Here is a 27,826-nt window from a genome sequence, read left to right as displayed (position 1 = left end):
CCACCTAGACAGAAGACATTTCTGTACAATTCCAAGAACCTAGCTCATACTTAACAAAGAACATCTTAAACTCTCTAACAAAACAAAATAATTAGCTGTGTCCATTAGGCGGAAAAAAAAGAGGAGCTGTAAAAATCTGAGTTTCTAAGCACCGAGTAGCCATATGGTTATCAAACAAAATGAGTAGTCGAGAGAGTTTCAGCCTTTTCTTTCAGCCTTTTTTCTTTGATTCCAGAATCTAACAGCCGACGGGCAGTGAACAGAGGCTACCTGGGTGGATTGCTGAGACTCTATCAAGACTGGCATCAAAATGACATCTCCAACAACTACATCTATATTCGTAGGGGTCTCCTGCTCTGCCTAAAGCACATCACCAACATCCATCTGGGCAGGGAGACTTTCCTTGGTTCCCGAGGTATGGAGATTCTCTTCACGAGTGTGCAGGTAAATGGTGCTCCTGTGCTTAAGTGAGATGGATTGGTAGATAGTGCTGGGTCCTATCTCACTGTGTGGAGTTCTATTGAAAACTAGACTTTTCGTCCTGCAGGAAGTGCTGGTCTTATTCTGGATTTGTATAACATTTATGAAAAAAAAATGACAATGTCTAATTGAAAAGTATTGACAATTTTCAGTCAAATGAAAATGTTTCAGTTTACAACTAATTTTAATCTCTGCTGAGCCTCACAGAAATTGTAGTTCACTCTTTAATGAATTTTTTCCTCCTCCCTTGTGGATCCTGCTGTCTGCTTGGACAGCCTCTCCTGAAGTGCAGTGCAGTCTCCACAGAAGAGTTTTTGAGGGGTTTTGTGACATGGTTCTTTCTGGGTATTCAGATGGATAACTGCACTGAATCACTTTTTCCATGAAGGAGTGTTGATTTAGTCAGACTCTTGTTAATGATGTACATAGAATCATTTAGGTTGGAGAAGACTCCTAAGATCGTCAAGTCCAACTGTTAAACTTCAAAAATGCATGAACTGCTTTTACAGAGGCCCAATTTTAATCTTGGGAAAGACATTGTAGGTCCGTAAGGAAAGATGATATAGTCCTGAGCTTACTTTCTTAGCCTCCTTTGGAGAAGTCCTGCACAGAGAATCCTTTAGTTCTTGACCCATGTGATTCCACAAGGGGTGTTTTCATTGTCATTCTCAATGGCCAGTGTATTATCTCCTTTCAGAACCATCACATACAGGATGAAAACCTGTCCCCTTCTCTAGGAAATTCATTGCCTTCGTATCCTGTGTATCTCCTCTTCCACTGTTTTTATCGCTACTGAGAACTATTCTCCTGTGACAAAGATACTTCTTACCAGCAGTAGACGATACGATGGCAGGCTTTTCTTCCCACCTTCCCTTCAGGTGACCACAGTCAGCAGAGCTTGCAGGGAGTACGGACTCTTTTTATGGAGAATCCCTGGTCTGCAAAAACTTCAGTAGGGTGCATGGCAATGGTCGTTTGAGGGTAGATGTCAGCTTATTCCCTCTCAAGTGCTTTCTACAGCCCTTGTTCCTTTCTGAGCTAACATCTCCTGATAGCTCAGCCTAGGAGCAACACCACAAAAAGTGCAAACATGGGGTCACATTGGGCGAATAAACAGGAAATGACATACTAAGTATCCAGTGAACACTGAGAACACTAATCCTTCCCAAGGTTAGAAGTGGAGCGGAAATGACAGCTTCAGGGGCCCCCAGTTACTCTTTTCTACTGTGTGCTAATAGGTTGATCTTGGAAGAGGAATTATCAAGGTTAATAGATTCAAAGCTCAACCTTCCCTCCTTTTATCTTTGGCGTATTGTCAGTCTTACAGTGCCTCTCCAAGATGCGAGGCATCAGGAGGAGTCTGGCAGCCATATAAGATGTCAGTCATGTTCTTCTTTACTCTATACTCCCCTCTGTATTCCTGGTATCATCTGGTATCATATCTTTTGACTTAGTGTAATATTGAAGACTTTTTTTTTTTTTTATATATCACATACATATCATAGTATCTTGGTAAGAACATTACAGCTTCAAAGGTGGAAAGATTAACTGCAGATGCTGAAAAGCAGATCCTGTGAATTCAGGTTAGCTTTACATGAGGTTTCAGAGCTAAGGATTCACTGTTTCCTCATTCACAATATTCCACTACAAAGTAAATGGGACAGTTTGCACACATACAAAACAACCTCCTCTCTATTTCTCAGTTGTCAAAATAAAAATGCTTTCTAATACAGTGATGCAACACTTTGCAGTCACCCGTAAACCATGTTATCTTGGAATCTCAGAGCAATTTATGATCAGTAATGAAAGCAGCCCCACAGATTCCCTGTAAGGCATCTGGAGGCTTGTTTACATTTGTAAGTTAATTTGCTATAAAGAAAAATGACTTTCAAAACAGTATTCCTGAATAACTCCACGTGTGGAAATTCATTGTCAATATGAACGTCTTGCTCTTGACTAGCTCAATTCACTTTGAAATAAGTAAAGATGGCTAGCCCAAGGCAGTCATTTACAGTCTTGTGTTCTAGTAAAAACAGAACATTTTTAGTTAGTAAGATATGGCTTGTAAACTATATAGTATAGTAAACTATAGTCGAGATTTATTCTGTTCCCATGTGCAGACAAACTTTTCTTAACTTTCTCTCAATAATGAGCAAACTAAGGCACCCAAGCACCATATGAAAGAGTGAATAAATTGAAGAGCTGGAAGTAGAAATCATTTGTCCTTGGTCTTTCTCTCTAGCCACAATAGGACTTTCATTGGAGATGCTTTCAAAATTGTCTATTCTCTCACCCTTGTTCATAACAGCTAGAGATCTAGAAATATGTATTAAGATTCTTGTAGTGAGTCTTGTAAGCATGTCAGCTTTAGATGATTTTTCTAGTCTCCCTACAGGAATCCTGGTTAATCCCACTGAATCTTTTAATGCTGTTCAATCATACATGAGAAAACAGAATAAAATCCTGGAGAAAAAAATAAAAAAATCAACACAGCAATTTTCCTGTTCTTGCTTATTAAGAAGCACTTTGTTCTTCTGGCCCATTCCTTGCTCTGCTGAGTTTTTCTTCTCTAGCCAGTGTCCTAACTATGGTCTGTGATACAGTGGCCCAAAGTGCCTACTCTGCCCTTTTGTCTGTTCCACTTAACTGTGCTGAAGGGAGGCGAACACTTTTAAATGGTATTAGAATTATTATATTAATATTTCTTTTTGCCTTATAGCGCATTCATGCTGTTTGAATTACATTCCTGTTCTGGTGGTCTAAGCCATAGTTCCAACTTGATAAAGATATCAGCATGCTCATAAGCATGGTATAAGCTGTGAATTTCAGAAGAATGCTGCATAGACTCAGCAATCTGATGGAGGCTGTATAGATACTATAGATGCACTGTACTGGGGGGAAATATGAATGGTTTTCTGAGTAGTGCACCTACCAGTTTTAAGGTTCCATGCCCTCCCCCAACCTCAAAAAAAAAAATCAAAAAAACAACAAAAACAAACAAATAACATAAGAAGAAGATGAAAACGTGTCACAATGTTCCGATCAGAAGAACGTCTCTTGGAGATCATGTGCAGTAGGCAGGACGATAGTAAGAAACAACCAGTTCTTAACATTGCTTTCCTTTGGTTCACAGGACTGTTTGTCTTGCAAAAATCTGGATCCTATCGTAACCACTGTGACTCAGATTCTAAGAAAGTGCTATCCCAAGGAGCCTCTGCCTGTGGTGTCAGTAAGAAGTTCCTATTCCTTCCCTCTTCCTGGGAATGTCAAGACTGAACCTCCGTGTGTGGGATTTGAAGGTAAATTGCTGAAGGGTGAGTTTGGTAAGAGGAAAAGGAGCATGACATAAGAATTAAATGTGGGATCTGAGGAAGGGAGTCTTGGCAGCATAGTCCTGAGTTTTGTAATTAAAATTAGTCCGGTGGCCTACAGTGGCACTCAGCAGGGATGAAACCAATTCCATGTCTTCTTGAGGCTTGGAGATTCTGTTAGGAGAATAAATCAGAGAAGATTAAAAGGACCAAGGGAAATAAAATAAACTATTCTATGATCCAAAATAATAACAGAACGGATAGGGTATGGCAGAGGCTGGAAATGCCATTGCTCCATAACAACAATAGAGAGGGAAGAAACGGTACCTGTGTATGACTGTGGGGATAATGCTGCCCTGCAACTATTTCAGTAAAGAATCGTGGGAAGTATGATCCTTTCTCCTTTCTAAAATACAAGCAGATAGCAGGCAAATTGCTTGAGTAAATGATATATTTCAGCACTTGATGAAAATAAGAACTCAGGCACAGGCAGGACAGCCACTCCAAAGAAACAGAGACAGCAAACTCCATGATACACACAAGCAATTTCTCTTTTGTTTTCAGTTTCACATGGAAGATGCTCAGATACTATAATGATGATAACAGTAAAACACCCTAATCTAGATAACATGGATTAAGACCATCCTGTAATATCACTGCAGCCGAGCAGAAAATCTCTATTGCTTTGTAATATGAGTTGGATCCATATCGTGGTGATATTTTCATGGTTTTGAAAGGCAGTGCTTGATTCCAAGAGAACAGAGCTTTAAAAACAGGGAGATTTAGTGCCAAACTCATTTATACTAGATTAACAAATAGGATCTGCTTTAATCAGGGTTGTGATGGGTTATAGTTGGAAGGCTTGTGAGCCACGCATGCGAGAGACTGTTCGTATTTCTCTGGAGGGCCTGAGAGGGATGTTAGATTGAACCCTTTTGGCTCTACCTCTTTTTTGCTTCTGCAGATGACTATGAAAGTGATGGAGAGGAAGAGGTAGAAAAAGACCTGGATAAAGGCAACGTGGAGAGTAAGGAGGAAGTAGGTATATAAACAACAATTTCCTTTATCATCCGTATACTGCAAAATAAAACATTTCATTGTCTATTTTGATATTCTGATAAACCATATAAGCAGAGAATGTAGATATGTATGTAGTCTCATAAGTACACTATATGAATAACAAAAGAAGAATACTTGAAAGAAGAGAAAGGACTGCCTTTCACTGAAGAGCCCCCCATGTTTATTGTATTAATTGTCAAGTTTGTGACCCCAGGTACAGGTTTGGTGACTTCTCTGTTCCTGAGACTGCCCAGTGACTGTTAGTATCACATGCACAGTCAGGCATAAATGAGTGATCTTTGATTTCTCTAAGTGTAAATCATCCTCAGTAGAGGATAAATGAATTATCACCCAGGAAAGATTAACCTTCATTTTCTTCCCATATCAGAGCATTTTTGTTGTATTCACCTATCCTAGGAAAAAGGTTAAATGTTTTAGGCCACACCTGGGGCATTTGAACTTAGATTCCTTCTTTATTTGCTGCTGCACAAAAACAAATAATAAAATGAAATATTCAATACTTATTTCTCCCTTTGCGCTCTCTGACATGGTCTAACTGGCAAAAACAACAACAACAAAAAACCACCATCAGCTGAGGATGAGTACAAACTTTTGTTCTGAAGATACATACAAGCTCATACACAAATGTGAATTAGTGAATGCTGCTAGTAAGTCTTGTCCACAGAAAGTGTTTGGGGAAGGAAAACAAAAGAAATGAAGTTGCAAATGAAATGAAGTCTAATTAGATGTGATTGAGACTTCTGTGGAAGAGCTATATCATTAGTTGCCCTCTTTTTCTCTTCAAGTATGAAACTGATATGTCACCCACTGAGAAAAGTAAAAACAGAAACAAAATAAAACAATACCATTAGTTCACACCATAGTGTCCTAACTTTCCTGTCTGTTATCTATAGATAACAGATAGATATTAGAGCTTGTCAAGATGCTCATTAGGAATAAGGTTTACTGTGAATTTATCTCCTTCTTTAATTAGTTATTCATTCAGAAACAGAGCCTATATGCCTCTCTTCTGTTTCATTATTCACAAGGATTTACCGAGTAGAAGTGAGCAGTGTTTTGTTTGTTTTTGCCTAAGTTGACTCTGAGTGAGTTTTAAGTACTATTTGTTGGGTGTGCTGGTCATACATCTCCCATGACAAATCTTTCTAAACGAAAACAAGAAGGGAATGAATAATGAACTTTCAGATCACTTTTTTGTATGAGATATCATTTGCACAGCATTTCCTGGTACTAAGATGGCTTACAAACATGTCTGTAGCTAGCCACGCATACTGGGTAATACCAAACAAACAAACTTGGCTCTACACTTCCAGCAGTGACTGTTCATACAATTCTACAAAAATCAAAATTACCACCTCAAAAACAGATCTACATCAAGTTTGAAGTTTTTTCTGCATTATGTTGTTGATGGTAAATCCTTTTGAATTGACCTCATGTACTTTGACCTGAGATGCTTAGAGGCTCTCACTGCCCTTTCAACTATGCCCAAAAAACAGTTCAAACTGCTCTGAGTACAGCTGTGACTCAGGGTTTGAAACACCATAGACATTTTTGCATTCAGGGGAAAAAATAAATCTGATAACAGCTTCAGAAACTGTTTAGAAACTGTTCAGAAACTATCAGGAGTGAATAAGTTCTTTGCTAGCATTTGGTGGTGCACACTTACGAATGCATGCTGAATTATTAAAATAATTCTGTATTGTATGACCATTCGATAACATCATGTGTCCATCTTTCATTCTTGCCTCATCTTTTCCTGGTTACTTATGCAATGATGGAATGCTTGGCACAGCTTCTTTTTGGTTCTGGAATCTGATATGGAGGGGCTTGCACATCAATTTGATCCTCTACAGTTACTTTTGAATGTGAAAGTTTCAGATACAATTCTTATCCCTGCTTCACTGATAATATCTAAAAGTGTTTTTTCATATGTATAAAAAAAAAAAAGAAAAGATGGAGAGTATAGAAGACGGATTGGGCAAGAGTTTTAAAGATTGTTATTAATAGAATTGAGACGGAAACATAAAATATGAGCAATTGGTTCCTGCAAGCTCAGTGATACTGAGGTGGGCCTTTCTGTTTGATCAGTAGGTGCTCAGAGACACCATTTGGTTATCTAAATCAAAGGTAGAAGTAGCCTGGGAGGCCTTTTTTTTCCTTTGATATATTTTGGTAATTTTCTTGGTAAATAGATATTTTTTTAAATTATCATTTCTTTGAATAAAAATATTACCAGTTATCTCTGGAATAATATACTTGGTTTTCACAACATAAAGAGAATGGTTGATATGCTTGAAAAGAATTAGTGGCAGTTAGTGTCTCTTATTTTGGAACCTGTCAAGCTGAGCTGCTTATAAATAGGTTCAAGTTTCAGTGAGTGGGTCTTACATACTTTTTGGAAACTAAGTTTTTGGGTTTTTAACACTACTTCTAGGTAGGTACTTGAATATTAAAGCATCAAATTCCTCTTTTTCACCATCTAGCCTCTCCTCTTGTGCCTCTATTTTCCATTCCATGAATTGACTTCAACAACCTTCATGAGTGTGGGAGGAATGGTTGTAAAACATACGATGTCATTAGAAACAGAGAATGTTATGCAGAATAATACTTTTGCAGTCATTTTGTGGGACATGTTCAATATATGTACTTTTTAAATTCTGTTTTTATAGGATTATGACTTGGAGACAGATGTTAACAAATTGAGGTCAAGGCCAGTACTTGACCGGCCGGAGGAAGAGCTTGGACAATACGAAGCAATGTGCCTAGAACTTTTCCATAATTTTCAGGTACAATTATAGCATGCCTTCCTTTACTTCTGAATACTCAAGAGGTTAAGAAATGCTTGAAAGGGAGTAACGACAAGAGAGAACCAGAAGACTATTGCAAAAGGAAACCTAGGTGTCTCATGGGACTGGAGGGAAAAAAAAAAGACTTTTTGTTGCAGCTTATTGGCCTGAATCAAGACCGATAGAAAGGGAGTGATGTTGTTTAGCGCACATTTGGCTGGATATGGATTAACTAAGTGCTACTGAATCAATTGCCACATGAGAAATCTGTCAGATAATAATTTGTATCTTTGCTGGCAGTTTCAGCAGCAATATCAAGATCAGAATGAGATGTGGAAAATAAACGCTGTCAACTAGCGGTTTGAAGGAAGTGATGGAGAAGATTGCATTGCCACTGAGTGAAATGCACAGTTCAAATCATTGCTCTATTGCAGTTTGGGACAAGAAATGAAGAAGGGTGTTGCACTCGTTAAAAGTCTCAGAGAATTTAGGAGAGCTCAAAGCTATGATTCAAATATGAATCTGGAAAGGACCATTGTCTTAATGGATAACCTATACATATGATGCTGTTACATTTATTATGACCATAAGTAACTAAATAGGTTTAAATTATACTCTTGCGTAAAGGCAGGGGTGGAGTTTTGCATGACAGATTAACCTCCTTTAGCCTGCTGTAAGAAGGCAGCCTTTTGTGAATTATCTTCCCTAATTTGTTAGAACAATTGATTTTGTTTGGAGATGACTCATCTAGATGACTCAGTCCGATCCTCTTTATATTCTGAGGACTACTGCTGATACAGCTTTGTGGATAGAGAAATTCTGGCAGGTGGTCCATGGGCTGAGTTTACTTTGGATGTCTTATTGGATAAGTATAGTTCTGGGAGATTTGTAAGTATTTTCTTTCTTCCTTGAAATGATTCCTCTGGAAGGAGGAACAATCTGTCTTTAGTTTCTTTTAATTTCTTCTGCTTTTTAAATTTAAAGGAGCTTGAATCAGAGTCTGAAGAAGACAAGAGCTTGGAGGACAGGACTGAGAATCTTCCCTCCACTCCTTCTCGTTTCATTCTAAGTGACAATTCTGTGAAACATCCAAACTACAGATGGAGGAACCAAAGCGCCACAGAGGCAGGACCAGATCCAGGAGAGAAGAATTTCAAAGTTCCACTGCAGACCTGGACAAAGAAAGAGAAATGCAGACGGGATATAAGTGATGAAGAGAGAGATGGTATAGAAACAGTCCAAAATACAGGCTCCTGTGAAAAGGAAAATCCAGCCAAGAGTCATGTGTTTACTCTGCGTCCTCTCCCAAAAGAGGATGCTTGGTACAAAAAAGTATTTAATCCTGAATGTGAGGCTTCAACTGATCCTAGTTCTGGAGAGAGACTGGAGACCTCAGACATAGTGACAAACCTTCTGGAGGAGCACCAAGAGAACATCCCATTCCATAACCCTCACTTCTATGTAGCCAGGGCAAAACGTATCAAGTCCATACCAGCCTACAAAGACTTGGCATTCCCTGATTTCTGGGGTCACCAGCCACTGCCTTGTGGCAAGCCCATGTTGGAGCGGCAGTATGGGGTTCAAAGGTGATTGTGCTTTAATATAATTAGGTTTTGACTGTCACATTTCTGAATTTCTTAGGAAGTTATAGAACAAGTTTTGGACCATTTGCCACAAGGAGATAGGCCACAGAGCAGGATGCTTTCATTTAGGTTTTATTCTTGAAGAAAGGAAATTTGTTTCCCACAAATGAGAAAAAGTTCACTTTGGAAAGACAGAAGACTGTCCTTTCAGGATACTTTTTTTTTAATTATTATTATTTTTTTAACCTTCAGTCTTCTAATCCAGACACCTTTAGTGCATGCAACAAAAGGTTCCCTCTTGTTCTTTGAGGAAAAATCCTTTCTGTCACCTTAGACCTGTGTGTCTGTGTCAGGTTATTGTTGGGAATCTTTCTGTCAACCCTTCTGCTGCTGTGTCCCTCCTTGCTGAGTCTGTTGCTCTCTGCTTGCTTCATGGGGTCCTCCAGAAGCTGCTTCTCCTCTTCTTGCACATGCACCTGTTTGTGGTGAAGGGTATAAGCAACCACTGTTCTGGAAAGTCCTCCGTGAGCCAGAGAGCAGCAGCCGGGACAAGGCAAGTGGGTTGCTTTCCTTCCCTGCTGCTCAGAATTCTAGGAAAAGACAACATATATGGCATGCAACATGCAGCAAGAAAGAAAACAAGTCTCCCCTCTGGCACGTTGCTAGAGGTTTCTGTTGTTCTCATGTCATTTCAGGTTACAACGGAGGGGAAAGCTGTGTTTTGAAGCTGTGCTGAGAAAGAAAATTCTTCTTATAACAACTGTTTTTTTGTCTTTTTTTTTTTTTTTTTTTTTTTTTCTGTTCCATGTGTGGCTGCATGCAATGACTTCACATTTCTTTTTAGCAGCATAGGGATTTATTACCAGACAACAGAGACTGAACATCAGGGCTCTGAGCTAAACTTCAGAGTTGATCAACACTAACCAAATGGAATTTGTGAAGACTACTAATTTCTGACCTCTAGAGAGAGAATTCTTTCTGCCGAAAATATAAAATCTAAAAGTCTTATTTAGAGGCAAATTCGTTCTACCATCTCCTTGCACTGTTGCTCTAAAAGCTTTGTTTTTATGCTTATAATAACGTGTAACCATACAGCTAAAATGGAAATCATCATATCGTGCTTCAGGGCATAACATAATTGCTGCAAAGGTCAGAAAGTACTTCTGGCATTTCACATCTAAACTTCTTTTGGAATCAGAGAACCTCAGTTTAATAAAGAGTAGAAATTAGCCTCATTTGGAGTCAAGATTCATGGTGAGACAGCCTTACTAGGTCTACAGTTTACAGAAGGTATTTTCTCATGGGGCAAGGCTGGCTAGTTGGAAGATTGAGATTGACTGGGAAGAACTGGGGATAAATCAGAATTGACAGAATACCGCAGAGAATAAAATTTGTACAGAATCAGTCATTTAATCCAAAAGGAAACTTGTGGTAATGGGAATGGAGTAGGAGCTTTCTCTTGGTTAAATAAATACAGATGATGTTCACCTGGAATTAGCACATGGAAATCCTCTTTCTTACCAGTCCTTCAAAAGAACTTCCTAAGCCTCTTCATATTTCTTCTAGAAGACTACCATGTACTGAGACTTCTCACAGTGTCCTTACAATTCTTTTTCTTTTCTTTTCTTTTTTTTTTTTTTTTTTTTGTAGGGACAAAGTACTGGATGATGTTCGCCGCTTAATCCGGCCATGTGATGTGATAGGCAGAACTGTTTATGATCTAGATGAGCCCAGGTCGGTAACATAAACCGAATGCTGCAGCTAAGGGGCACAGTCAGTTCTGGGTTAAGAAGGGAGCTCAGTACATGGTTTACTTGATTTACTTCAGATAAAGGTATACAAGAAGTGACCTAGGAGGTAAAGCCCAACATGAAACATCTACTGGAAGAGTAGGTTCCTGGTACATGGCCCTGGGGAAAGGATTTATTTTGGAAGTCCAATATATTGGTCCGAGAGAGCCTCAAAACTTTTTTGACAGAATAAGAAAATCAACAAACCAAAGGGACTGCATGGTGCCCCTGGATATGTCTGCATTGCACTTGCTGATTTAGAGTAGACACACAGGTTAGCACTTGTAAGTGTAGCTATGAATCCAGACAGTCTATCCCCACCCTGAAGCAACACCTAGGCTGAACAGACTTTCTGCTGAGAGTGCATTTGAGCATCGTACTGCCAGTGTCATAGGCTGTAGATGTAACCTGAAAGGTGTGGCACATTTAAAGGCTTCTGAAAATGTACATCAGAGTTGTGTTCAACCCTGAACAACAGAATTGTGAAGTTGTTCAAGATGATTTTAAGGGTTTCCAAGCTTAAGGAGAAGGAAACAATATAGAAGTGGGAAGAGTAAATGGAAAGCTTGCATAGAGCTGCCTTGTGTAATTAATGAACTAATGGGAATAAGTCAGCCATGAAAGTAACTGGAATAAAGAAAGTAAATAAGAACTGGGACAAAAGTGAGTATTGGGAAAGGAAAATGAGATGAGATTTAGAATTATTAAGCAAGATTAGAGGATGCTGCATTGAATGGAAAGATTATGGATTTGCTCATCTCTTGCTACTTCTAAGGGTCTTGCTTATTAAAAACAAACAAACAAAAACTTACAACTACTTGTACTAGCATACAAAGGGTGCTGGGGAGGACTTGTCTTTGAAGCAACCTGCTATAGGTATCCTTGCTTTGATTTACCACAGTCACTCAAGCCCAGGCACTCCAGGCTGTCTGACATTCTTCTCCAAGTTTGAATCGGGAAACCTTCGCAAAGCCATCCAAGTGCGTGAGTAAGTACTCCTGCAGTGGCTGTGTCCCAGCTAGCCTTTCTGTTGTGTCCGCAGCATGAAATGCTGGAGTTTTGTTGGGTTCTGAAAGGATCAGCTAGGGAAGTAAGTTTTATGATGCAGAGGTTATGACACCTGCCAATACTTATATGTTCTGAAAGAAAAAGAAGTAAGAAAGTAGAGCCCAGGAAGTTTTTGTGTGACTGAAATATGATGAATATTTCATGATGTGTTTGGGTGCTGCTGGTTTGATGGAGCTCTTTGACTCTTACAAGTTATTAATGAGTTTGTTTGTACAGCCTGCTCTCCTTGGCAGGTTCAGTGGCAGATTTGGGTGTTCATGGACACTGTTTCTTTGTCTTCCTTAACAGGTTTGAGTATGACTTAATTATGAATGCAGATGTGAACAGCAACCAGCATCACCAGTGGTTCTACTTTGAAGTCCGTGACATGAAATTAGCAGTTCCCTATCGCTTCAACATTATCAACTGTGAGAAGTTCAATAGCCAGTTTAATTATGGTATGAGTCTTTGGGGAACTGGGATACTCTTCTGTTCACATTAATATCTTTTTCATGCTGTGAAGGTTTCAAAATTTCCATGTCTATAAGTAAAAGGGAGACTTTAAGTTTCATTTTACTTGCCCTGAAATCCACTGAAAGAGTTATTTTACATTTGACAAAGGACCTTTCTCTATCCTCAAGAGGACTGAGAAGTGAACTGAGTATTGAGAGAGGATTTGTGGAAAAAATATTCATTGTTCTGTGACTAGTGACCAGAACCGAGAAGGAATGGCACTGGGTTTGGGAGAGGAGAGAAGGAGGATCTGCTGAGATTAAATGAGCAGAATAGGACTGGAGAGCTCTTCTAAGATTTAAGTAAATGTGGGTAATGCTTAAATATCCATGATTCCTTGGGTTTATCCAGAAAGACACCTCTGTCTTCCAACATCATAAAACCTCTGCTGATTTAAAAAATAGATAAAAAATCAATAACTTGCTGTCTTTGAGCTCCTGTCATAGTCCATAGTTAAGGAGAAAGGTTGCATTGCTTAGAAATAGGCAGGACAAATCCCAGCTTTCAATGCCTGTTTTAGTAGAGAAATTATTTTATCTGTATGAAGATTGTGGGTTGAATTCTGAGCTGGCGTAGGCTGTTTTTAAAATTTGTTTCCATGGAGCTGTGTTAATTTACACCAGCTCAAGACCTGACTCAGAATGTTCAATAAGTCCTTAATATCAGACTCTGCATTCCTCTGAAGCTCTGTGGATACATCTTTCAGCATTACAAGGGGAACTCTCTCAGGATCAATGTACCTAAAACAAATAGCGCTGGGAGCTGGAATGACTTGTCACTTGTATTTGTGAAACTGTCTGGATGAATGGCATAATGAATTATAAGGCATTTACTCTTTAGCCCTAAGGGCTGGAGTTCAAGTATTCATATAGATCCCAAATGAAAACAATTTTTTTGTTGTCATCTTATTCTGCTTCCCTGAATTACCACCATTAAAAGTGCTGTGTCTGGTAGCAGTCTGAATATGAAGTACTTTGGGGTCTTTCCCATTGCAAAACCCACTGTCACCTTCAATACAGCCACTGGTGGCTCCATAGTTAGAGATTCTGGCTTTTATTGGTGGAAGGTTACTTGTTAATCTGCTATTTTGGCTGTTGTCAGCATTTATCACCTCATTTTGTATATCTGAAATTGGACATGACTTGCACATTGAAGCGTATAATGAAAAATACTTATTTGGAAGAAAAATATGAAGATACCATCCAATGTAATGAAGTTAAGCCATGGCTTGGTTTTGTATGGCTTGTTAAGGCATTTCTTCTGTGGTTTGATTCCGCTGCTTTGAGAAGGTACTCAGGCTCTAGCTTATCTGGCATGGCTGAGCAAGGCTCACTGCCTTTTCCAGCACATGCACAATATTTACACACACTATGGGTACAAGATATTGCTTTCCTGCTATATTTCCTTGACACTTTCCTGTGCTAATGCCCATGCTGTAAGACTAGGAGCTTGCAGTCATGATGTAGTGCCAAAGTGTAATGGGTGTCAATACTTCACAGCTCCTGGTCACTAGTCTATTTTCTTCCCTTCCCTTTTGATCTCAGTTAGATGGCACTATCTAATTCTCACACCAGCGAAAAAGGATATTTCATGAAACAGTTGTGATGATGAGCAAAGCAAGTCAGGAAGTGTGGCGTCCAACTCCCTCCTTCCTTTTTTTCCACCAACAAATTCTACCCTGGAAAATATTGGTATTGTTCTCAGAAGCCTGATTTGTGTTTTAAAACTGAATGTTTCCATGAGGAAAAGCTGTTTTTCTTTTTGGACTGAATTAAGATGGCAGACCACTGTCAATCACTGCTCTGAGGCAGTTCAGTGTGTATGTGCCTTTGTGCTCAGAGAAGGGCAGGAGCTGGAATTTGGAATGCTTAGGGAATTGTAGATCTTGAGCCTCATATTCCTTGTCTAATGAACTGGGCTTCTGGGCAGGTTTGTGTCTCCCACAGCTCACTGTGGCCCATGTCCTGGAACCAAATGTAGGATGGCTTATGTACGTGGCTCTGGTTCAGAAAACAGCAATTGAGAGGTTACTCCCAGCTGTATGCTAGCTACTGCTACCCGACAGCCAAAGGTGAGCTGGAAAGGCATTGCTGCCAGTACACTTGCCAGCTCTTAAAGCTCTGGGGAGATTAACAGAGAAACCTAAACAAAGAAAGGAAACTGAATGGATGCATATGGAAATACATCATCAGGATGAATGACTTTCAAGTACCACCTCCTCACGGCACAAGAACAGTCAAGAGAAGGGTTGTGCACCATGTTGTTGATGTGCATAAATATCTGACAGGAGTATCTGTAAGGGTGTGTTTTGCCCTCTCTAAATTGTGTTTTCCCGCAGGAGTCACCAGTGCCACTGCTGGGCCTAGCTGTGGCTGTGGTGAGGCCTGCTGCAGAACCAAGCGAAACTGAACTGGGGCGGTCTGGTTTCTCCTTGCAGCACTGCCCACACCTTGCTGGGGACACCCAGTGCAGAGAGCTTCACTGGTGTACTGTACTGGTAACAGGGCAGGCAGGTGTGTGAAAGAATTTGATAGAAAAACTCCCTGCAAATGGACTGGCATCATGGAGCTGGGAATAAATGTGTGCGCAGTTCAGACTGAGCCTCATACCCCGGGGCCTGAAATGGTAATATTTTGGAGGTCAGGAAGAAGTCATCTTCCGATATAATATGGTACAAAGACAGATGCTATCATTATCAGCATTTATAACATAACCAGTATTATTTAGGTCTAATGGAAAGTTTAAAATCGTACTCTAGGACGGTTAGTTTTGCTTGCTGCTTTCTGAAGGTGTGTTACTAGGTGCACCACAGGCCTCTAATGTTGTGGCAGGCTTAAGGATTCAATAACGGTGCAGCCAAGCATGAAATACTGGACTAGCCAAATCACTGATCTGTTTGATATGTTGATTCTTATTCTTTTCTTTTCTCCCTTCTTCTGTTTGCTTGTAAACAGAGCAGCTTGAAGCTCTCCTCTGCAAAGGCCAGCGGGATAATTTATTTTCTAATGAACTCCATTCAGCTCACTTCTGGCAGTGTTTTTTGTACTGACATGGCTGCATCAGAACCAAGCATGGGGTTTAGGGAAACGTATTTACTTTGCATAAGCTATCTGCAGAGAGCACAGACAAAATAATGATCCTTCTTGTTTTCCCTTTTCCTCTCCATCCTTGCCTTTTCCAGCCAGGGAGGTCATGTCATTTGAAACTATCTTGTTTTATGCAGGCATGCAGCTTGTTATGTATTCAGTGAAGGAAGCTCTCCTGGGCAGGCCTCACTGGCTTCGAGCAGGCCATGATATCTGCTACTACAAGTAAGTGCATTTTTGATGAATAATTTGTAGCTCCCCTTCTCCTCAGTTCCCCTCCTGTTAACTTTATTGATGTTGTTAACCTTTAACCACTAGTGTCACATTTCAAATGTCTCTAAATTAATGTTAGTTCTATGTGTTATGTGCCTCCAACTTCAGGAAACAGTTAAAAGTGAGATCTCTAAATCAGATGCCTGAAGAGAAACAAGGCATGTGCAGAATTCTCTTCCCTAGAAGGAAGACACCTTGTCTTGATAGCACAAACAATAGTGATTAGCCTTACCCACTGCCATATGGGAACTTTTATCTTTGTCTCAGGGATCAGAAAACAGGGGTGTAAAGCAGTTCTGACAAGCTTAGGGCTGATACTTACATCAACTGCCCAAGTCTCAGGCTGTTTCTGCAGTTTTCCAGAGTCTCAGAAAAATGCTAAATCAGTCTCATCTTCAACTTACATTTGACCTGGAGCTTGATTCATGTGAGATTCTCTCACCTACGTATCTCATTTCCACATGGCAAACCGATCCCATATACATACATCCTGGTTATTACAGTCAAAGAAGAGAAGTGCAGGACTTAGTTTCAGCAGGTTGAATGAATACTTTTTGTTTTTCTCAAAGCTTCTAAAATGTTGTCCACAACACTTACTAATTATTTTGCCGGTGAAGATTGAATGGGTTTTCAGGACTAGGATAAATGGTATGTTTTGTGTTAGTCTCGACAGAGTTGAAGGTTAGGGGACAAAACGGAACAAGCAGGAAAATTATAGGGGTGAGTAAGGTATTTGGTTGAGTACCTGTGTGGGGGATGTCTGGGAATGATATAGCCTGGGGCAAGGCAAGCAGGAAGAGGAGCCCTCTGCAGGAAAGAAGAGGTCAAAAATTGGTAGAGCATTATGGGTGAAACTCACATACCTTGTAATAAAACACTGCAGCATTTTGGGTTAATTAACTACTTTATTCTGGCTTTACCTATGATGACCTGAAAGCTGGGACTGAGGGTGCCTGAGTGACAAGCCTTCCTGGTTTTTTTTGTTCTTATAATTCCCCTATTGTTTTTTCAGTCATGATGCCTGTTCACCAATTTGCATCACCAAAATGCCTCACTGTCTCAACACTCTGTGGGTACTGTATTAGGCAATGTATAAACAAAAGAAAAGTCTGATCCTTGCCCGAGACACCTTGTAGTTAAAATATAGGTCTTGGGCTACCAAGTAACTACAGACTGAGAAATGCATGAAAACTGAAAGACGTTAACACAATTAATAACAATAACTGGCTGTGGCAAGATAAGTAGTGCTGTTAGGACAGAACTGAATTCTTTCCATGTAGTAAATTATATTAATTTCTTCATGAGCTCATGTAATGAGGCTGATTTTAGAAACTGAAGTGAAATAATGGGCTTTCTCCTTGTAAGAAGTTGTATTTTTGTTGTAGTTAAAATTTTTGCTGTAAATGTTAGAGATGGCTATGTTCACAAATGGATTTGATGAGACAATAAGCCCCTACAATGACAGCAGGCTGCCTTCCAGAGGTAGCAGAACCTCAAATTTGTGTCACTGAAGATGGGGAAGAGGGGAAAAAATCTCTGTTGTAATGTCTTTTCTTTTGGGGGACAAGATATGTGTCTAAGGGTGAGATTATCCTCTTTCAACCTGGCATGTTGTTTGCAGCAATGAGTTGCGATTTCATTTTGTTCCAAATACTCCTTACTAATCTTATTCACCTGACCTTTTCGACCTCTGGAGGTGTTCTCTCCAGAGCTAGTGTACTGTGGTGCAGTGGTTTCCCTTTGCATGCCTGTAACCTCTGACTTCGAGTATTGTCTTTTGGATGCATGACAGAATGGGCAGCATCAGCAGGTGCAGGTTGGGCAAACTTTACATGCTGATTACCATAGCAATGGTTTCTTATGTCATTAACAAGACGGTTATTGTGTAGTGGTTAAACAGCAGCTGACTTCCAAGATTAAGCCATGATTGTACAATTAAGCAAGTAATCAGATTCTTGTTCAGAATATGAGAGAGAATGGAGTCTTATTGATTCGGTGTTTTCTAACTCTACATTGGATTATATGTCAACATGTTCATTTAGGGAAACTGCTTGTTGTCCCATCTACTGTTTATTCCAGTTTTATTTATATTCTTGTATGCACATATATGTACATATGTATACATATACGTACACATACGTACACATGTACTCTCACTTTTGCTGAAATTCTAATAATTTTGTTCTAGTCATTAACAAAGAGGTTCCCACTCAAGAGAAATTGTACTATGGCAGGGAATATGAAGAAAGTATGTATGTGGTTGCTCAGATTATGGTTTCCAGAATAGGAGTTGGGATTGCTGTAGTGATACCACGCTGCTTGTGTTTTTGTGAAAGCAGCTCACTTCATTTCTATTCACCCTAGTCACATGTATCCTGGGGGAGGTCCTGGCAGATTTTGAAGGGAACCTCATCTGATTACTTTTACCAGGGGTTATTCATGATTTTGGAATGCCACTAACTGCTTTTGCTGCACAGCTCTGACTGAGAGCAACCTCTGAGCTGAAGGACAGTGGGAGGAAATGCACATTCACAAGATGTCTGGGTGATGCACGTTGGCTGATCTCTGCTGACATTCATCTTCACTGAAGATGGGATAGTTCACTCATAAAGATGAATGTTGTGGCACAGCTCTGTCACTGCGTACCTTTCTCATATGTCTCACGAGAGAGTTTTTATGTTACAGAGAATATTAGCAGTGCTCTTGTCAAAAGGAAGCTGAGTGACACTTCTGCTCTATTTTATTGCCTCTCCATGAAGTGACAGGATACACCCATGATAAACAGAGTTGCAGTTACTATAAGATCATCTAATTCACTTGCTGTCTTGGCAGCTTTTATGTACTGAATAATATTCCTTTCCAGCAAATTATTTAAGGAACAATGGCAGCATGCTGAATTGGAGACAATGTGCTTGTGCCTTTTGGTTTCTTGGCTCATTCTAGGCATATTATCTAACCTCCAGCTTTTCCAGACAATAGTCAGTTCACAGATAGTAATGAGGTACATGGAGTGTTTTGTTCGCGCATCACCACAAAAAACTTTGCTATTTGGTGATCACAGTGGTGTCAGAACTAGGTCTTTTTTTCTCTTCAGCATCTTTGTGATCACATAAGAAATCATAATTAGCAGATCACATCTCAGTTCTAATGATACCTACAAGAGTGCTGAGACACTGGTAATGTCTGACAATCACAGTGTGAGCGTAGGCCTTAATAGCAAGATAGTAATGGGAATATTCTGCATTGAGTGGGATTCTGCCTACAATTTAGAAAATAAAGATGACTTAACGTGAATTAGCCCTTGAAAGGGAAGTTGTGCTTTTCCAGTTTCCAATGTATCAGGCCCCAGATAACAGCTGAATTTATGTATGACCCATAAATTCTTAAAATACTATTATTTTACGGTGTAAACCAAGGTGTTATTGAAGCATACTGCGTGTACCACACTTGGATGTAAGAAGATCAGGTCATGTTGTAAAGTGAGGATACCAGATTCCAGATGGTATATGGATTTTGGACAAAGGGAGTGCATCAGTGGTAAAGTGATGAACAGTTATTTTTCAAATTAGTCTCTTTCAGAGGGTCTGGAAATCTGCGGTATAGATATTTTCTTCTGCCCACTTAGTCTACGTTGATACAGTGCTGTTTTCCATCGCTTACCAGTGCTTTTTACTATTCTAAATATTGCAGACAGGGAGTAAAGGGACAAGATGAGCAAGACATGTAGTTCTTTTATCAGTTGGTGCTTTTGAATTCCTGAGTTACAATCCAGCTCCTTTACTGACCTGCCTCTATCTTGGCCAAGTAGCTTCACCTGTACGTGTCTCAGTTTCCCCATCTATAAAAGGTGAATAATTAGAGTCACTTATCTGCTACCCAGAGAATTGAAACAGATAAATGGGAGGCAAATTTTAATTAGATAATGCTTGCAAAGGTCATTTAAGCTCAAAAAATTACTGTATAGAGTAAATGATAAGTATTATTATTAATTAACTTTCCATCACAGCTGTATTAGAAATATACTACCTGTACATTATTTCTTAAGGAGAGCAGCAAGCAAAATGATTTAATGATTATAAAGTGACTGAAAGGCACAGTAGATACAGCTTGCATGCTGATTTAAAAAAAAAGGAAAAAGGAAAAAAGAAAAACCCTTTGGTCTCTTATTTCGTCTCTAATAATAAGTGTATTAGCTTCTGGAAAGCGTGTGAGACTTTGGGAACATTTTTGGAAAGAGACAAATAAGGTAGTGAGGACCTAATGTTGCTATGGTCTTTTTTTGTTTCCTTCCCTCAGGACCAGACAGAAGAAAAGTGAAAATACATTTACACTTTCCAGTCAGAAAATAAGATCCTGCTGAATGGTGTTTCAGTTCATTAGGAAAATTTTATCATCTGTCAGTGAGACTCAAGAGTCATGGTCAGGATTAGGTCCTCATCCTGCAGGGTGCTCTAGAAATGTACAGGGAAAGGCAATCTCAGCTCCCCTAAAAGTAGACAAGGATAGGTCAGGACATGTGAGTGGAGGATAGCACTGATGCTCACCTACTGAGATAAATCTCATGCCAGTGTTACAACGCTAAGTGGGCTGCAACACCAGCAAAGCCCAGAATAATAGCCTCTTCCTGGCTTGCTAATTTGGGTTTCCTGCTGCTATGGTGGGGTTGAAAAAGGGGTGATGAAGAAAAAGTATCGGTCTCGTGGAGTAACAAGGAGGCAATAGAGACATCTTGGAGTGTCAGCAGTGGAAGGAGAGAGGGAGGCAAGGAAAAAAAATGCTGCTTTTAAAGTTTCCTTCAAAAAGATTCAGAGCTACTGCATTTTATGATGGATTGTGAGGAGACCAGATTATATGCAGGATGAATACATGATCATTTATATTGCTTACACACAGGTATTTTTTCTTTTTAATGTATGAGTGAAGAATGTTGAAGCCTTACAAAACCACTTGTAACCTTCCTGTTACTACCAGACCGTTTGCTGTAGATTGAAGTAGGTGTCAAGAAGTGATTAAAAAATCTAGAAATATCTGTTCTGGGTGGGTGGTTTTCTGGAACTGCAGGGGTGCACAAAACAAGAATGAAATGTGATGCTAAGCAGCGATGTTTGAGAGCTATGCATCTATACACTCAGGATCGTGAGATCTGTCAAGAGTAAGGAGCATGGACTGCCAGGTTAGTATCAAAGTCAGAGGTGCCTGGTGGTGCAAAGCTTCTGGTTTAAGTGTCTATTTTATACAGGGAGAAGCCTTTACTGTGCCATTAGGGACAGGCAGGAATACTTTCCCAAATGTGCATGGAAGACATGTAGGCAGTATCTTTCTGCAAAGTCCTGCTTCTACCAACCTCTCTGACTACAAATACAAATTTAGATGGAAGAACTCAGAAGATCTCAGCACTTTGTGAAAGTATTTCATAAGTAATGTTATCTAATTTTCCAAGTGACGCTGAATATAATAGAGTCCAGGGAGATTAGTCCTTTCCCATTGTACAAGAAATGGTTCTTAATTATCCTTTACTGACAAAATTAACAGGAACTAAGTCAAATGGTATTGTCCTGACCTTAAAAACAAACCAGCAACAACAAAACTTCAAATCCTGGATCCACTGAAATATAATAGCTAGGTAGATGTTTCTATATATGTTGGATTAATTGCATTTTTATCTGACTCTTTGTCCAATATTAAGGTGGTTTATTTGCAAGATAAATATTGGTGTGAAGGGTTCAAATCATGTGGGTTAGGAGGATAAAATCATAGGTTTTTCAGTTTTCCACTGTGACTCAGTGTTTCTGTACTGTCTATTGATCCACTCAATGTCATTCACCCCCACGTGTTCCTAATGTTAAATTCAGGTGAAAAAACCAGCAGCATTGTATTGTGTCTTCCTTATGAAGAAGAGATGATTATTTAGGAGAATTTGACAAGAATAATTATCTTTTTCTCTCCACCCCTTTGAATAAGAATGAACAGCAGCAAAATAAACTAGTATTGTAAATTTCAGGAGCTGAAATTGCATCTTTTGGTTGCCGCCTCTATTTTGCATTTTAATGCAACGTTGATGATAACATTTGTCAAAGAAACCTCATAGTCCTTCAGAATCAGAAGGTTCCACAACCACATAATTGGTGCAATGTGGGAAAAATATTGTTTGAAATGTACTTATGGATGCAATTTGCTGTGAAGCTTCTCCCTAAAGTGCATGAATTGTCTCTTCATCTCTGCTGAAAGAAAACTTTCTTACTCAGCCTAAAGTCATCTCTTTATCAGAATAAATCTCCTGCAAGAGTAGATTGGGAACGGATTGAGAAGCTCCCTTTAAAATTTTGTAGTTTTAATAAAGGGAGTGTCAAGTGCCTGAGTGTAGTGATAGGCCTTGGTAGCTCTGACCAGGCTCACCTGTGGCCTCCACTGCCCAAACCCTTTGCCCATGGGCCCTCTTTAAGCTCTGTGCTGGCTGTTCAGTCCCTGCCTGAGCTATGTTGTAGAAAGGCTCTAACTCAGCCGCAGCTACGTCTATGCTTCGGTAAGAACTGTAGTGGTCTGGACCCTGACCCACAGACTGATCTCCTGCCTTGATGTCGGACCTGCCTCATCACCCCAAACTTGTCTGATGATCTGGACTAGCGGCGGAACTGCCATCTCTGGGCATACCCTGCCGAGATACCATGAGGGGACCCTGGCTGGTGAGGCCCTTGCCCTGCTGGCTTTGATGCAAAGCTCAGCTCCCTGTCTCTTAGGGAGAAACTGGCCATCACTGTTCCCTGACAGGGAGAGACTAAAGTATTTGAAAAGGAGAGATCCAAAAGAGGATTTTTTTTTGTTAGTTCTTAATTTACAAGTCTATGTGAGCTCACTTCTCTGTGTGCAGTCTCCATACAACCCAATCTCCTGCTCTTCCTAGTCAACACAGAGGCTTTGATGACATTTTAAAGACTTTTATGCGTATCCTGTGTTTTTTCCTGGCATGTCCCTTGCTGTCTCGTGGTGGAACTGAATGACTGGTTTCACATTCTATTAGGATATTTGTATTTTCTAAATCTCCAGACTTTCACAGAATATTTTTATGTGGCATTGTTCAGGGATGTGAATAGTTACATACAGCTCAGAGCAAGATAACCTGGATGTTGAAAGCAATACCACAGTGTTAGCTGAATGCATTAATTTAAACGTCTGGACTGCACTGTATGAACTAGCATTAGTTAGCTTCTTATTTTCACCTTCACAAAATGAGACAAACTGCTATGTTTCCATGAGAGAGCTCCCATCCAGGAGCTGCATGACTAGCTGGGACTGGCTGTGCTAGTACTGCTACATGTCGTTTTGTCACTTATCTGCCTGCTGGCCTTTGTGGACTGAGTGAATCCCAGGAGAGCCTTGAATCTCAATTTGCACAGTGGTACTTAAAATCATGATGCTTCTTGTATTTCTGTGTCTAGTAGGACCACAGTTTCTCTAACCTTCCTACTTTTCATATAGCCTGTTGGTGCCTTGCTATGTTACAGGGTGCTGTTTAGCTCTGTTATATTTTGTACCTGTTCATTGCTGGGATTGGATTTGCTGTATTTACATGTGTCCTTCCCAGACTTCCCAGACATCCAACAATGGGATGAGTTTAGAGCCCATCTTCAGTATAAAGTGAAAACTCATTCAGGGTTGACAGTTTTCTGAATGCTTTGTTCTTTCACGGCTACTCCAAATGTGCATCTGAAAGTGATAACTGTCCACTTTCTCTTCATCCAGAAACCACTACCGCTGCAGTGCAGCTGCAGGAGGAGGCATGAAAGGAAAATATTACTACACACTCACCTTCAGCATCAAGTTCCCTCACAAAGATGATGTCTGCTACCTGGCCTACCATTACCCCTACACCTACTCCACAATGATGGTAATGCTGATACGTCTATCTAAATAAACTGATAGGCCTGATAGATTGGAGATGCTTGGACACGAGAGGTCCTTGTGATAGCATAGAGGTCTGTTCTCACAAGCGGCTATTTAACTATCATGATGCTCTCAATGCCTTACTTGCAACTATAGCCTCTGTCAGCTCTGGAGCCCAGAATGTTGAAGGAGAAAAAAAAAAAAACTGCATGGGATGAGCTGGAGTGCAAACATAACAGTCATAAGATAATGCAAGCCCAAGACGTCTCTATTTGCTTGGGCTTGCAGTATCCTCCTGAGAGAAGCAAAGATCTATAGCTAACGGCAAGTAAGAAGTGAAGGCTGCCCACCCCCGCTTCTGCCAGAAGATAGCAGCTTAGCTTTCAGAGCTAAACCTGCAAGTAGAACAATAGCACAGTGCTAGGTCTTCTTCAAATATTCTTTGTCAGCTGTTTCATCTGTGCCAGTTGGAGTGTCAGGAGGCATTTGTGACACCCCAAACCAGTGCTGTCGATTTGAAAACTAAAAGAATATGAATCCAAGGCATAAATTGTATTATTTAGTTTTACTGAGCTTATTTCCTGGGGAAGAATTTGTTTTCTTCAGCCTTTTCTGGCTGGGGTGGATGGTAGGAGAGTATTCTGGGAAATGCATCAAATGCATTTTCTCAGATTGATCTGGGAGAACCCAAGGTCTAAAAGGAAGGTAGAATAAAAGAGGGGAAATGAATGGTTTTGCGAGTTGCTTTGTGACTTTCGCACTGTTAAAGTTGAGAAAGATATTGCAGAAAATGAAGACATAAGGTTCCTGGAGATCAGTTCCACCCGCGGCAAAAAATAAAAATAAAATTGTTTTTAGTTCTGGACATTTAATGACAGTGTGGGTTGGTGAAATATGGGCTTATTCTAATTTTCTACAATGATACCTGTTTGCCATCATCAGATATGAAAGCGTACACAGGCTTTCTAAGGAGACTGTCCTCTCTCACTTAGTAGCCATGCAGCTTTGTATGCTGCCAGCATAGCCCGGATTAGATTAATTCCCACTCAAAAAACAGTCTCTTGTCAACTGCTTTACATCCCATTATGGATGTTCAAAGAAACTGCTTTCAATAGCTGCGAGAAGGCCAATCAGGCCTTCACAGTCCAAGCTATGCCTGCCAGCTCACTTCTCATCAGGCTTACGCGCACCAGCTATTCCTCTGAATCAATGAGGAGGAGAGCACGCCCTAGTAGTGGGTTTTGACCTATAGCCTTAAAGAGACATATACACTGCAGTCTGCAGGGTATTACAATTACAATTGTAGTACTGAAGAATTGGGTAGAGTTATTCACCACCATGCTTTATTATGGAGATGCAGTGCCTCATCACTATTTTACTGTTATTGATTTCTACCTTCTGCTGGCACAAAAGCAAGGGAGACTTGGAAAATTTGTATGCTCTGGGAATCCCTGAATATCTCACCTACTCTGGAATGAATTGAATGGAGATGAAAAAGATGTTATTCCTAGACTTGCAGGACCAAGTCTTGAAGTATTTCACTGCCTCTTCAAATAAAATGCTTATTGAAGTTTAAGGAAATTTTGCCCCAGGAAAAGTTTAAATGAACTCAAACTCAGTAAGGACCATAAAATTTTGTAAATGGGAATTATAAGTGGAAAAGATTGATAGATTGTTCTGTCCAGCTCTTTATCCAAAGCAAAATTGTTGCCTCTAATAATTCTAAACGGCTTATTTGCTTGGACTAATTTAAAATGTCTTGAGTGATGCAGTTTGCACATTTCTATGTTACATTAATTTATACAGTGAATAAGCTAAATCAGGTTTGTGCACCAGTAGATCTTATTTTAAAGCATTTGTCCACTGGTGAATATGTTGGTTTTACATATCAGTAATAAATTAAAAGTGATTAGGAACCCAAGGGCCCAATTAAATACATAATGCTTTGGGAAAGAAGATAAACTTGGATATGAAGTTAGTAATTTGGAAATGCTTTTAAATATCGTATATATTTAATTGTTACAGGCATGTTTACAGGAAATACATATTGCGGAATCCTATTTGAACTGGATGCACTCTGCAGTTCATTACTTTTTGTCCATTAGTAATTATATTTATTTTATGAACAGTAATTTATCTATTTTTTCATCATAGCGTTAATTGTTTAGATATCTAGCTGAAAACTCTATGGCAGCTATACCCAATTAAGTTTCACTGGGTACCAGAAGCATAAGTAAATGATGGTATTGAGTTCTCTGTATCTATGTGAGATCTTTAAATGGGTCTAATAATTGAATTTACTTTGTAGAGCAGTATGTTAATTATTTCATGACACAGATGACTGTAAATTTCAGTTTTGTGTTTTCATTCAAAACACTGGGAAAAGCAGTCTGAAAGATGGTAAAGTTCAAGGTTTTAGGAATAGAAGTAGTTTGTTCCTTAAACATTGGCTGAAATTTACCCCTGACTTCTAAACACAAAAAGTTACCACATAAAGGCTGTTCTGTGAACTCATGCATTTTAGTTAAGATTGTATTAGGATGAGCGTGCATACTGCAATATACCTGTTTCTTCCAGTCTAGAGACAACCGGTGCTCCACAACAGTTAGCGACACTCTGCAATGAGATTACTTACAGTATCATTGCCACTTGCAATTGCAACATAAACAGGGAGAGAGAGCCACTGAGAACTGCACATCATCTGGTGTGTGGGTGGTGAGTGGCTATGTGTCTAATGAGGCGATTAGAACTAGTTCCAAAAAGATTTCTTTCTTTTTTTTAGGCTGCCAATTCTTTTTCTCAAATTTCTCGAGAAGCTGTTTTTTGTAAGAATTATTTAAAACTGACAACCATAAACTTTGGGGGATGGGGGATGATGACTCCTTTTTAAGTAACTTTTTGGAAGGATGCTCTTACTCACTTTCCCTGCTAGTGGCTGTACAAAACTGTTTTGATGTAAACTTTTTGACTGCCTCTGGTCTGGACTTGTTCCTGAGTCTCACTGACATATGCTTGACAGCTAACCAGTCAGTTCTATAAATACTGAAAAAAGACAATTTTTCTCACGTTACATGGTCTCTATGAAAACATAAGGAGTATGCAGTTATTTTCTGGACTTCATGTATGCATAGAAACCCCTTTTTGCTAATAAAAGAAGCACCTAGGAAGAGTTCAGGTAAAATGATACATGAGTAATAGACCTGTGCAGCTTCAGTGAACTGGGCTGTGTTCTGAAAGGCTTATGCTTACTGAAGGTATGTAAAAGGAGATACTATTAACTGGCATAAGAGAGAAGCTGGTGAGTTAGCAAGAGATGAAATTAGTACCAATAATCACATAGAGACAGTGGAATAAAATCGGTTTTTATAGACCATGAACTCATAAATCTGTTTCCTTGCTTTTTCTCAGGCCCATCTTGACATTCAGGAACAAAATAGGAACCCCAAGAAAGTCTACTGGAGGAAGCAGACGCTCTGCCAGACGCTAGGAGGAAATCCATGCCCATTGCTCACAATCACCGCCATGCCAGAATCTAAAAAAAGCGATGACTTGGAGCAGTTCCGTAAGTAGCCAAATGAAGCATTAAAAAAGATGCTGGTGACTGTGGTAATGCAAGGAGTGGCAGTGACAACCTGTTTTGTGAATATGTTGATTTTCTTGCTTTTCTCATTTTGAAAAAAAAAAAAAAAGGAAAACTAAATATCAAGAACAGCAAATTACAACACTTCTTTTAAATGACAGATTTATACAGAGGGAGGATACATAAAATCATTCTTTACTTCAATTTTTCTTTAATAATCCAAAACAGAAAGTTTAGTATCAAATATCTCCAATGGCAAGAAACTGCTTTAGTAACCAATTCAAAAAGAAGCTTGAAAGATTTTTTTTTTATTCTTGTTGACATTCCAAATTGAAATGATTTATTTATTTTGAAGTTTCAAACTTGCCCAAAAAATACAAGAGCATTCTTTCCCAGATGTGTGCAGTAATTGAAGT

The 27,826-nt window shown here is 39.5% G+C and overlaps 1 protein-coding gene across 1 annotated transcript in view; it reads left to right on the top strand.

The window, feature by feature from the left end:
• AGBL1 (AGBL carboxypeptidase 1) overlaps positions 1-27,826 on the top strand; it is a 267,461-nt gene that overhangs the window by 33,943 nt on the left and 205,692 nt on the right. Inside the window, exons 7-17 of the mRNA XM_035554602.2 lie at positions 236-444; positions 3,614-3,779; positions 4,756-4,829; positions 7,541-7,657; positions 8,642-9,243; positions 10,891-10,974; positions 11,932-12,018; positions 12,387-12,535; positions 15,814-15,901; positions 23,690-23,834; positions 27,239-27,392. Of these exons, the coding sequence (XP_035410495.2) occupies positions 236-444; positions 3,614-3,779; positions 4,756-4,829; positions 7,541-7,657; positions 8,642-9,243; positions 10,891-10,974; positions 11,932-12,018; positions 12,387-12,535; positions 15,814-15,901; positions 23,690-23,834; positions 27,239-27,392 (1,875 nt within the window). The remainder of the gene's footprint in view (positions 1-235; positions 445-3,613; positions 3,780-4,755; positions 4,830-7,540; positions 7,658-8,641; positions 9,244-10,890; positions 10,975-11,931; positions 12,019-12,386; positions 12,536-15,813; positions 15,902-23,689; positions 23,835-27,238; positions 27,393-27,826) is intronic.

The sequence above is a fragment of the Cygnus atratus genome, chromosome 11, assembly GCF_013377495.2.
Source record: "Cygnus atratus isolate AKBS03 ecotype Queensland, Australia chromosome 11, CAtr_DNAZoo_HiC_assembly, whole genome shotgun sequence".
In the NCBI taxonomy this organism is placed as follows: Eukaryota; Metazoa; Chordata; class Aves; order Anseriformes; family Anatidae; genus Cygnus; species Cygnus atratus.
The sequence above is the reverse complement of the archived record's forward strand: the minus strand, read 5'-3'. Positions and strand labels throughout refer to the sequence as shown.